General features: G+C 37.8%; 1 protein-coding gene across 13 annotated transcripts in view; it reads right to left on the bottom strand.

Moving 5' to 3' along the window:
• Positions 1 to 12,890, bottom strand: part of PLXNB2 (plexin B2) — a 357,594-nt gene that overhangs the window by 45,464 nt on the left and 299,240 nt on the right. For all 13 annotated transcript variants that reach the window (XM_026669041.2, XM_026669040.2, XM_087969402.1 and 10 more), the window contains 4 exons: positions 6,113 to 6,249; positions 3,332 to 3,502; positions 1,952 to 2,090; positions 545 to 760 (listed from right to left, as the gene is read on the bottom strand). In XM_026669041.2, coding sequence (XP_026524826.1) covers positions 545 to 760; positions 1,952 to 2,090; positions 3,332 to 3,502; positions 6,113 to 6,249 — 663 coding nt within the window. The remainder of the gene's footprint in view (positions 1 to 544; positions 761 to 1,951; positions 2,091 to 3,331; positions 3,503 to 6,112; positions 6,250 to 12,890) is intronic.

Here is a 12,890-nt window from a genome sequence, read left to right as displayed (position 1 = left end):
CCATTTTCACTGGCAGAAGACTAGCGAAACAAAAAGAGAAATGTTTCTTCTTTTGCATTTGAGCATGCAAGAAGGGATAGGAAAGGAGAAAGGGAAAGACAAAGAAAAAGAAGGGAAGATGGGAAGAGAGCAAGGAAGGAAAAATAAGGAAAGAGGGGAAGGAAGAAGAAAGGAGAAGGAAGAGGGAAGGAAAAAGAAGAGAAGGAAGGAAGGAAGATTATAATGAGAGTGAGGGAGGGCCCGAGGGGAGTCCTGCCTTAGCACTTGGGCACCACAGGTGCCTGACATGAGTGATATCAAGCTGGCCATGCCCACTCCAGCCCCCTCCGATGCAGCCCTCAATGAAGTTGAGTTTGACACCCCTGTACTAGAGTATGTGACTAAGATGAATCTGGTTTATAAACTATTGCTTTGCTTACTCAGCTAATCTTGTAGGACCAAGAGATTAACACAAAAAGTATGAAGATAAATTTATTGAAAAAATCCTAGGTCATAATAGAATAATCAAGCGCATTAAAAACCAGTAATTTCCTAATATATTTACCTTTGCATGAATAAGTTTGTTGACCTGTTTTTTGACTCCATCAGTAAAGTTTTCAAAAGTTGGATCAGCAACATACTGAAAGTCCTGGCGCTCCACCACATGACCATCCATTTTAATAAGTATAAAAATTTGATAAAGTTCTGGATCCTCCAGTACTGGTGGAGATAAGAAGACTAACGCAGTGTCATTGATTTTCGAGATGGTTTTTCCTTCAAACTAAGGAAAAACAAAAGGAAAAGAATATTGCCTGTTACTATTTATAAATTATATATATTTAATCTGGAAAGGAAACCAGTAATGTAAGCCATCAAATAATCTTATAAATTTTAGTGTATTTTATTGTAGTTTGCAAAAATCTGCAATACCTTCATGATGTTTTAGAGTACCTGAAAAATGCATGCCATGATGAAAACAGAATTACAATTTACAGTTTTTACCCCCTTATACAGAGTGAATATATGAATTTTATAAATGATTTTTGATAAGATATTCCTACTAAATCAATGTTGTTTTTCTAAAGAATGAAAGAAACACACTTATATGCTGGTTTATCTTGGGCTGAATATCTCCTAATAGCTAAATTTCTTTAAGATGTGATAAAATGTAATTCCTTAAAAGTTCAGTTAAGAGAAAAAACAACTATCTTCAAAATTGCAACATAAATATAGTATCATGAACTTTATAAAATGGCACACAATTTCAATTATTTTCTATTCTAAGTATCATTTTAATATTTGTTATTTGTAATATTTCAATTACTTGGTTGTTTTGATTGCTTTCAACAAGGGGTGAAACAACATTAGTTTATCTACCCTGGTGTATTGCCAAATATCCAAATTTTGATCACATGACCATGGGGATGCTGCAACAATTGTAAGTGTGAAAAATGATCATAAGACACTTTTTTTCAGTGCCATTGTAACTTTGGACTGTCACTAAATGAATGGTTGTAGCCAAAGACTATCTCTATTAAGAGTGGTTGTCACATCCCTAAAATTGTCTTGAATACAAGAAACATGAGGTAAGATCAATCCTTTTTCAGAATGGTGGGAATAGAAATAATCAATTGTAGAGCCATTTGACTACAATCCTTGAAATATCTGCTCATTTGCCATTGCATCTAAATATTGGAGGTATGGCTCCAAATACTCTGGTGGAACTAAGATTAGAATGCAGTATTGCAGGCTAACTCTGCCCACAGCCTGGAATTCAATCTTGATGGGCTCAAAGTTGACTAAGCTTTCCATCCTTCCAAGATTGGTAAAATGAGGACTCAGATTGTTGGGGGCAACATGCTGACATTGTAAACTACCCAGAGAGTGCTATAAAGTGGTGTATAAGTCTAAGTGGAATTGCTTTGCTTATTCCAAAGATAGACTGTATTTTGAAACAAAGGATAAGTAATACCTTCTGATGCCTCTCTATTTGTCTCTTCCTCCTCCTCCTCCTCGATGATATATCTGCAAAAAGCTTGAATTTAAGTTCCACCGAGAACTTCTGAATGAGATCAAACCCAGTACCAAGTACAGTAATATTTCGTCCTCCACTAAAATACACAAAATTAGAAATCACATAATGTTATGTTTTCTGATTTTAGACAGGTATTTGAAAATACCTACCTTGCTTTTATTCTACACTGAATCTTGTTTGTAGACAACAGCACAGCATCACTAAATGTAGTCTTAGTTCTTAGGTATGTTATTTTATCACACATCTTTCTTTTTTTAAAAAAAAATCTGAACCACCAAAAGAATTAATGATTTTCCAAATTATGGTATGCCAGCTTTTTGCTCTTTTTCTTGTGACAGAAACTCAGTAACATAACTAAAAAATAAATTATGACTGCCCCCCCCACCAATATCATATCATAACCTAGTTTACTATGCTTATTAGTTGCTTGTGTTACTACATATCACCACTGATAAAACAAGCAGATATTCCATCTGGAAACTAAAAAACCACATAGCTATAGCTGCATGGCATAGAGTCCAACTAATTGGGAAGACACTAACTAGTATGTCACATTAACTATGGTCTGTGACTGCAGCCATATCCCTGCTTCTCAGTTGCTGTTGGTCTGCTTGGGGTTGTTTTGTTTTTCTTATGCTATCCATCAACAACCCCGAGTCTCATTAATTAGAAAAATAAACTCAAAAACTGTGAAGCAGAAAATTTAAAACAGCCAGGTAAACCTTACGGACAACGTATATTTCTTAAATCAATAAACACATTTCAATTTTACAGTTAACATCCAGATTTTTTTGATTTCCCCCCATGTTTCTGTGTTTTGGTCTCCCGATATAAACCGATGAAAATTCAAGAACAGTGTTTCTCAACTTTAACAAAAATGTGCTCCAGAATTCCCCCATGCTGGCTGAGGGGGAATATACACATTTTAGAATTGCTAATGCTGAGGTAAACTGAACTGGTATCTAGCATAAACAGAACTGAACCATATGGGCCAATGTTTAACACAGTTTAAACAGCTTCCTGTATTAAAGATCACATAGAACGCTTTCCTTTAATTTTGTAAATCGGTACTTTTTTCTTTTTTTCAGATGAAATAAGCAGTTACACAAGCGCCTGATAATTTTTTCATTAATTCTTAAATGGATGAAAACATTTACCTTCCCTGAAGTTGATGACTTTTATTTTAGAAGATAGATACAATTATGTTACATTTATTATGACTTCCAAGACCTAAAATAGTAGTTATCTAATAATTACACGGGGGAAAAAAAGCTCATTAAACCCGAACATATCGTTACAGCAGAACCATTTTATTACCTGCGAATGCTGACTTCAGGGGTGATCTTGCTAACAGTAGGGTTTTCACTGTAGGTAAATTGTACATTTTGTATTTCTTTTTTGGTGTTTCCAATCTGTAAGGTGACAGAAACAGCTCCCTTCTTGCTGTTTGGCCCAGTAACACAAACGATTTCTTGCCCAAATGAGATACTATTTAAAAGTAGGGGAAAAGGGGAAAATAACAACAATAAAACAACTTTTTTTTAATGAAGTACACTAAGACATCAGCATTTTGGGTTTCTCATCTAACTAAAGCAAAGGAGGAATTTCAAAAAGAAAGAGTGAATTAGGAAAATCAGTTGCCCCAGAAACCACCTTAATCAGGTGTCCTATTGTGGGGGGAAGAAGAAAAACAGTAGTTCTCTACAATTGATTTCTGCTTACCGGATATTTGCTTCAGTCCAATTTAGCCTGGGATTTAGCTTTACTATTAGATTATAATAATTTTGCTCAGTGTGAAAGGGAGAGGATTAAAAAAATGCTTCTTTTTTAGTTAGGAAAAGATATTACCAATTAAGAACGGGTGAGCATTAATGGTATGTGCAAGTTTCCACTCTGGGTTTTGCATACTTAAAACCATCTTACTTACAAATATCTAAAGAAGTGACTTATGATTCTACGATCAGCAAGTTATTCAATAATACTAGGATATGTGTGTGTGTGTATTAAAGAACATGCCAGTATCATAGATAGAAGTTATTTCAACATAAATTTTGTTCAGTTTCAGTATGGCCTTTCATATGTATGCATTCATTTTTTAAATACCATTTCAATCTTATCTCTTCCCACTGGTGCTTGAGAATTGCCCTAACTGTGGTCCTTTAAGTGTTTTGTGGGAAGCTGTCTTTTTTATACTACATCTATAATATATTACACTACATCACATTATACAGCACAACATGACCTGGTGTCTTTTCTGCATGGAAAAATAAGTGTAAGAACGCTCACAGAATATTGTCTCCTTTTATGTCCGAACTGACCAGCCATATTCTCGAGTGAAAGCCAGCTCACAAATTGTAAAGTCTCATTTAAGACATCAGTATTACAGAATATACACAATGTTTGCTGACAACACTTTCTCGTCCATGGAAATGTTGCACGACTAGCATGTATGTGCGAGGGGAACCTTTACCTTTACCTTTGTAGTTCTTTTGATTATAATGCTGCAACATGGTGTGCATGTCTTCAATGTCGGCATTAACATCTGCTAACATAACCCCTGCTGTGTTTTCAATTATAGTTTTTGAGGGTGTTCTAATATTGCAACAAAATTAGCATTCCAGATATGTGCATTTCAGAAAAAAAATTACTAGACTGAGAATGTACAGCCCTTCCTAAAATCAAGCATGTTATGGCAATGTGGTATCAAGATTACCATCTAAGAAGTACCAAGTAGAATAACTTAAAAATGAACCTAAGCTGTTCCTGCATCACCCAGATGGAATACAAATGTGAGAGATAAATAGATAAAGCTTGATTCACTCATATTGCAAATATTCCTTAATTAAGGCTGAAGCACATGATTAATTACCACATTACTTGAGCAATACAAAACAACTAATTTTCAATGAAGGACAATTCAAGTATTCCACAGGCAGAGCATGACATATTAACCAAAGCAATTCTGTTCCCCTCCCATCAAACTGGACTGTCTGAAGTGGATAATACCAATTTATTACTGAACTCTTCCAGACAACCCAAAATACCTCAAATTGTTGTACTGTTGAAAGTTATGTAGATAATATATTTCCCACCTTTAATTCACCAAGCAGTGATAAATATCTCCCCTGTTTATTAGCCATTAGAAATAATTAGCTGTAACTTCCATCTTTCATTAACCCTGTATATTCACCTTACTGTCAAGTGACTCATCAGCCTTGCTATTTTTCAGAGCCCCACACTATAAAAATGAGGCAAGGGTTGCACTTTAAAACTCTTCTGTTTGGCCATGTTCTTGCCTGGAAAATTATAGATTCAATGGTGCACCTGTAAGCAGCTAGAAAAGCAACATGTCTATATATAAAGAGGCATTTTGATCTGTTACTCTGAAGTAACAGCATTCCCAAAGGAGTTAAAATGTTATCACGATCTAAACCTTGCACCTTCTGTATATGCCACAACCCAAATGATAAGGCAAGCATCATGATGCCACACCATATTTTGATACTTTCTATTCCGGATGCCCTTTCTTTGAAGGTGCTACACTCATATTACTTTTCATGTTGGCTCTTTAATAAATACATGAAGCCCTCACTTAATAATGGTAATTTATTTCAGGGAAGCTATGATGGCTACAATTACAAGGACTGGTCATAAATCCCATTCAGTATTACTGTAACTTCCAATGGTCACTGAACGAGCAGTTGTTAAACAAGCATTACCCTCAAGATATTTTCATCAAGTTGGTACTTCCTAGATTTGGACTGTTTTGTTCATATGCCTAGCTTACTTACATCAATGGCCAGTGGTTAGACATGCCAGGAGTATAGTTCTAACCATGTGTTAATGCTGACTAGAATATTGAAAAATAAACACCGCAAAATTAAATCAACAACATCTTGTTATCAAGATAACCAATTGTTCTGTTGACAGAATGTATTACAGATTACAGATTAACCGAGTTGGAAGGGATCTTGTAGGCCATCTAGTCCAACCCCCCCCCCCCTGCCCAGTTGGAATACATGATACAAATTGCACCACAATATATAATACAGCAGGTGGGATGTAATATTAAGAGCAGGTCATGGATCTTATACTTACACTCTGCAGGGTTCTTCATTAAGGTAAACACTAACATCTTGAATAGAACCTGTGGCTAAGTTTGTGCCACTGATAGTTAGAACTGTTCCTCCAGCTTGGGGACCTCTGAGGGGATTTATTCCTGTAGGTATAGGATCCTGTAATGTAGAAAGTCATAGATTAGTTAAATTCTGAATTTCTTCTAGCAATACATTTCCCAAACATGGTAATAATACATTTTAAGGGCGCAAAAGGGAAGAAAGAAAAATAAAGGCTATTATAAACAACTCATTCTCAAGGTTAGACTACTATAAGCAGCTACTGATATCGGGTTTCCAGGAATAATATAGTAGATAAACTGCTCATTCAGTTCTTAAAAAATTCTTTTAGAGCATACTTTTTTCAGACTTGGTTATAATGCTTCTTGCAGCACATTCTTGGATATAATCACATCAATGGCATGAACAGCAAGGCCCATCGTTTGAAAAGAATTGTGAAAGCAGCAGATAATTTTATCATGTATAATAAGGAAACCCTGCCCACCTATCTCAAATCAGAACATTTGCTGATCTGGAAAGCAGCATTTAGGTGTGCACCTTAAAAGCAGGCCTGCACAGCATAACGTGTGACTTCCTGAACTAGATATAGCCTCTCCCCAGCTTGATAAAAAACTTCCTGCCGAGAAATGCAGTGCAAAACTAATTATTTCCTAAACAAATAATGAGGTTCTGTGACCTTGCTGAATTTGCTGTAAACTGATCTACTAAGTTTTTTTTTTTTTTAAAAAACTGTAACCTACACATCTCCTGTGTTTGAATGAAAACATCTTGTGCCAAAATAACATTGAAAATTGTGCTGCCTTCAGAAAGAAATAATAAGGATGCAGTTGTTGTTTTTTCTGGCGATTCTTTCAAATTTTATAGTTTTGATAGTTTAGGGCACAACAGAAATATAATATGGCTCCAAATTTCCAGGATTTTACAGGTATATGAAAGTCTTTCCGTGACACAACAGGAGAATGTATAATCATTAAAATTTAGACCCCTGGCAGCTCAATGCAGCAACCAAAGTTAAAAGGAGCAGGTCACATTAACTACATTGTAGTAATCCAAATGGAAGAAAATGAGGGAAAGTGCCATAGACATTAACAGCTTCCCAGTCTCTGAAAGTCTTGCCAATGAAACCAAAGGAGTCCATCTGTTGCAGGGGTGGGATTCAAATTTTTTAACAACTGGTTCTGTGGGCATGGCTTAGTTGGTGGGCATGGCTTGGTGGTCATGTTATTGGCTGGGCGTGGCCAACTCAATATCACTCACATCGAGGCATGCATCTCCTTGCCTGGCCTCTCATGACTGTGAGGATGCTGCAGCAGTTATAAGTGTGAAAAATGGTCATAAGTCACTTTTTTTCAGTGCCATTGTAACTTTGAATGGTCACTCCACACAAGCAAAGTACCAGAAAAGGAGGGAAAATAAACTCCAGAGAAGTTCCAGAGACAGGAAGTCTAGTCCTGCCAAGAATGTAATAAGGGTTAACGGAGTGGCAGCTTCTGTAAGCAACACCAGAATGTTTCCTTCCTGCCTTCCTTACAGGATTAGGCCAGTAATTTCTTCTAACAACTGGTTCTCTGAACTGCTTAGAATTTTAACAACCGGTTCTAGCGAATAGGTGTGAACTGGTAGAATCCCATCCCTGATCTGTTGGACAGAAGCAATGCATCCAACGCAACCTCCAAGTTGAAAACCTGTTCCTTCTGTGGAAGTATGACATAATCTAGACTAGAAATTGTTGGCACATGTGAGTCAAATCAAACCCAGAACAATTAGCTTTCTCTACCTTTCATGAATTTAATTTAATGTGAGTTTATTTTAAACCATATAATCCAGGGGTATCAAACTCAATTTCATTGAGAGCTGCATCAGGGTTGTGTTTGACCTCAGGGGGTCAGGGGCATGGCCAGGGTGGGTGTCGCCACCTCGATGTCACTCATTTAGGCTCCATTTTTGGCCATGATGGCCTCCTGCAACCCTCTGCCAGCAGAAAGAGAGCTCGGGAGGGCTGCATACGTGGCCTTTTCACTGGCAGAGGCACTGCGGGCCAGTCCTTCACGGTTTCCAGAGCAGGCCACAGGACCAGATCTAAGCATCCCATGGGCCAAATCCAGCCCCTGGGCCTTGAGTTTGACACCCCTGATCTAGTCCCTCAGGACTTCCATATTCTGGTTAAGTTTTCAGCAAAATCTCTGGTTTAGTCCTAACACTGAGATGGCAATCTTTTAGTCTCATCAAGATAGTGATAGATCAGGGGTCGCCAACTTTTTGGACCTCAGGGACCACCAAACTCATAATTTTAAATCCCGCAGACCAGAGACCCTGGGAAAATCCCAAAAACAGTCTGCAGAAAAATTCCCCACCCCGTTTTCCTACCGATCGATCATTCTTTATTTGGGATTGCAGGATACCGTCTCCAGCTCCGTTCTCAGGGGGGAAGAGAGAAACTTTTGTCTTCATGCAAGGAAAGCAGCAGAAGTCTTTCTTTCTCTCCTCCAAACTCCGCCAGAAATGAGTTTTTGCGAGACTTGTCGCTCTTGGAGCAGGATGCCTTGCAGGGTCCCAAAGACTCATTTCTGATGGAGTTTGGGGGAGAGAAAGAAAGGCTTTTGCTGCTTTCCTTGCATGCAGCCAAAAGCAGAAGAAAGAAGTGGAAAGAAATTCCCCCACTCCGCCCTTTCCCCCCTTCTCTCACTACCTCATGTTGTTTGCAATGCAAGCAACACAAGCCTTGTGTTCCCGCGCAGCCTGGATTAATTGCTTTGGGGTGTGTGTGCTTTGGGCGTGCTATTTCTCTGTGGACCACCAAAATTTTCTCACTGGTTGGTGACCACTGTGATGGATGACCTTGCCTAGCAGTTTCATGCAGTTACTGTGGTATAAAAGGCCAAGAGAGGCATGAATCTTGCCCATGGTTAGAGATTTCATACTATAGAGAACCCAATCTATTCCAAATGTCTATAAGCACAAAAGAAACAGATTACAGATATTAAAAAGTCTGCCAAAGTGGCATTTAAACCTGAGCAAAGGCATTTTATCTTTTGTATAGGATTATATTCTAAAAATTAGTGTTTGAATCCCAAATGTTTAGTTAGTGATCTTACATCACTTCACACATGCAGTGATTCATTTAACAACTGTGGCAAAGAAACACTGTAAAATCAGGTGTAACTCACTTACTATCTATCTTACTTATCAATGGAAATTCTGATCTGGTGGTAAATCAAGGGCTATCTGTATTCAATTGTTTTTTTTTAAATTCCAATTATTTAATAGCAAAATACTTTAAGCATTTTATTCCAAAGTATGCTTGTTTAAATGCATTGGGAATGTTTCTCCTGTATTTTGTTTTAAAAGCAACATACCAATAAGCTAAAATGCACAAAAAAGAGATGACTCCACAAAAATAAAACTTTTACATTTGGTCTATAATGGATATTCTGTTATCTCTGATTGCTCAATTAATTGCCCCCCAATCATGAATCTTCTCTTTGTAATGGAACAAACATCTTACATGATAATAATGTTAATTAAATAATAATGTCAACTAAACTTCAAAACAGGCATATCCTCTTATGAACTGCCTCAACTCAGGAACTCTGCAAATGAAAGCTTAGTAATAGATGGTTTAGATGGATTTTTTTTAAAACAAAAGTTAATGGCCTGGGCCTGATTTTACAAGGCATAAAACAAGTTTTGTAGGGCTAGACTTGGTATTTATCAGCAGTTTGAGTATATTCATTATACACAGTGAAACCAAGTGCAACTGCCTATTGCTCTCTTACATAAATAGATATTACAAGTAGCCCTAGCTACAGAAACCTTAATGACTGCACAAAAAGATATTCTTATGAAACCTGCCTTGGGAGCTTTATAGCATAGCAATTTATTGCCACATGTTTATTTCCTCTTAATTTAGAACTGAAATTGGCTGTTGAAACCTAGGCCCTTTATTGCAACTCTGCTGTAAAATTGTAGAGCTGAGAATTGGGAAGGCTACGTAGGGAGACGAGAAGTGAACAGGGCCAGGACAAAACAGAATTTGATTTTAAATTCACTTAAATGAATTGAATATTGTCAATGTCACTTCTCTGGATTATTCTGTCATGATAAAAAAAAATGCAATAAGGTAACCATTTTGGAAAGTGCTGGGGAAAAGACAGACAGCTCTGTATTCTCAGCCTGAAAACATTTTAACAGCACAACAAATTGGGATGGTAGATGCATATAAAAAGGGAGCTGTTTATATGAGAGGAGGTGGATTGATGGCTGGGACCGTACGCCTGAAGTACAGCTGACTCTTATTGGTTCACAACAGCTGATGATCTGGCTATGTTGGTCTGTGGTTTTTGCCTAAGGCAAATTTAAAGTAGAAGATATGGCTCACGGGATTTTGGATCATCTTTGAGACTTAGAAGAATACAAACACAGATTAAATGTGGTCATTTTTCCTTATTCCTGTGAATGTTACTCTTGCAAGCAAAGTGGGAAACAGCCCCCTAAGCCTTAGGAGGACCTAAGAGGAATGTATTTCATGTTTGGCATGTTTGTTTCAGAAAAGAGATTTCCAAACTTGGCAATTTTAAAGACTTGTGGATTGCAACTCGCAGAATTCCCCAGCCCACATGTCTTAAAAGTTGTCAAGTTTGAAGATTCCTGTTTTAGAATAGAAGTCCATGAAATATTGGGTAAGCCCTGGGTGATTAGACATTTACTTTGTACTGAAGACTGCAGTACTTTTGTAAAATATTTTAAAATATTAATTGCGTGTTATATGGTATTTACTCTGACATGAGACAGTGACATCGTGCAAAATATATATTTCTGTGGCATGTTTTGTCATCTCCATTTTTTTTTTCCCTAAGAGCTCCTGGAAGAAAAACGGAGAATGTTTTGAGGAGCAAAGTATAATATATTCTGTGAGTAGTACATATCTTCCTTTATATGAACTCTCTCAGACTAGAAAGATAGAACTGTTATTATGTCAAAATCTCATACTGGATGTTTCGTGATTCCATCATTTTGGGGGAAATGGACTATTTCAGCCCTTAATGGACTATTTCAGCCCTTGGCAGCAGAAGGAAACAATAGCTAATGACATAACAACCGGCCACTCTAATCAACAACTAAAATGCCACACAAAACCAGGCACTATATAAATATCACACACAGAATAGCCCAAAGCCCACATTCTGTTAGGAGGAAGTTCCCTTGAGGATGGGCTCCAGCACAAATCTGAAAGCCTGGAAGTCTAAAACTCTCATCCCAGTGACTGACCCAGATTAGCTTCTGCAGCGTTACAGATTATTTAAGGATGCATGACATCCTCATTGGGACTTATTAGGTACACACAATCACTGTAGTTAGTATAGGTTTAATATGGTTAGAATACCTCTGTGCCAATCCAACTGAAATGAATAGAAGCTGCTTGAAGACAGTACTCTCAACTACTGAGAAAAGGAACATGTCTTGGGCACATAATTACATACATTACATTTAAATAAATGCTATGTCATCATAGAATATGAAAAACACAAGCTGGGATATTTTCTGTGAGGCCGAAATCCCTTTGGGGAAGCATTGCTCTGTAAGGAGAACACAGCTTTACTCCTAAGACAGAAAGCTTTGAGGAGTAGTGAAGGGTACTGCATTTATCACAATCACAATTCCTTGATTTATGCACAGATAAAATGGAATGGAATGGAAATGTGACACACTTTTTCATGTCTTGTTCAACAGAACCTATTTTAGAAAACTGGCTTCTAAAGACTACTAAGCCAAGCAGAATATATGTAATTACTTGCATATACATGCAGAAATCAATTCAAGTATCAGCTCAGTCTTCTTGCTTGTCCGCCAGCCAAATTAGACAGCATTTATTATATATAGGAATTATATTTCTACCTAGCTTTGTCATGAAAGTATCATCCAGAAGTGGGGTTAAACTTATTAAAAAGAAAACCCCAATTTATACTTGGTTAAAAAAAAGTTTAGATCAGGGGTATCAAACTTGGTTTCATTGGGGGCCGCATCAAGGTTCTGTTTGACCTCGGAGTGCTGGGGGAGGAGGAGTTAGCGTGGGTGTGGCAAAGGTTCATATGGTCAGTTTGTCATCACTCATATCGGGGGCACTTGTGGTGGCCAAGTGCTAAGGCAGGACTTCTCTCAGGCCCCCCTCCCTCTCATTATAATCTCCTTCCTTCCTTCCTTCCTTCCTTCCTTCCTTCCTTTCCTTCCTTCCTTCCTTCCTTCCTTCCTTCCTTCCTTCCCTTCCCTTCCCTTCCCTTCCTTCTTCATTCTTCCCCTTCCCTTATTTTTCTTTCCTTGCTCTCTGTTTTTCCTTCCTTGCATCTCTTCCCGTGTTTCTTTTTCCTTACCTTTTCTCTTTCCCTTTCTCCTTTCCTCTCCCTTCTTGCATGCTCAAATGCAAAATGGGAAACGTTTCTCCTTTTGTTTTTGTTTGTTTTTAGTCTGTTTTGCTAGCAGCTAGCCCTCGGCCAGTGAAAACGGAGCTTGAGGGCATGTGCACCCCCTAGGGCCCGTTTTCAGCAGTGACAGCCTCCTGCAGCCCTGTGCCAGCAAAAACAGGGGCCCATTGTCATTGGCAGAGGCACTGCAGGACTTGAGTTTGACACCCCTGGTTTAGATGGCTTAAAACCAATAATTAAAAAGAATTAAGGCCAAAAGTATGATTCAGTTAATTTTAAAAAGTTAAAACCAAAAAGTCAGTGTCATCGCCTCGAAAGAAA

The sequence above is a fragment of the Notechis scutatus genome, chromosome 6 (genome assembly GCF_049901735.1).
Source record: "Notechis scutatus isolate UNSWTSFEM ecotype Mainland chromosome 6, rNotScu1.2, whole genome shotgun sequence".
NCBI lineage: Eukaryota > Metazoa > Chordata > Lepidosauria > Squamata > Elapidae > Notechis > Notechis scutatus.
The sequence above is the reverse complement of the archived record's forward strand: the minus strand, read 5'-3'. Positions and strand labels throughout refer to the sequence as shown.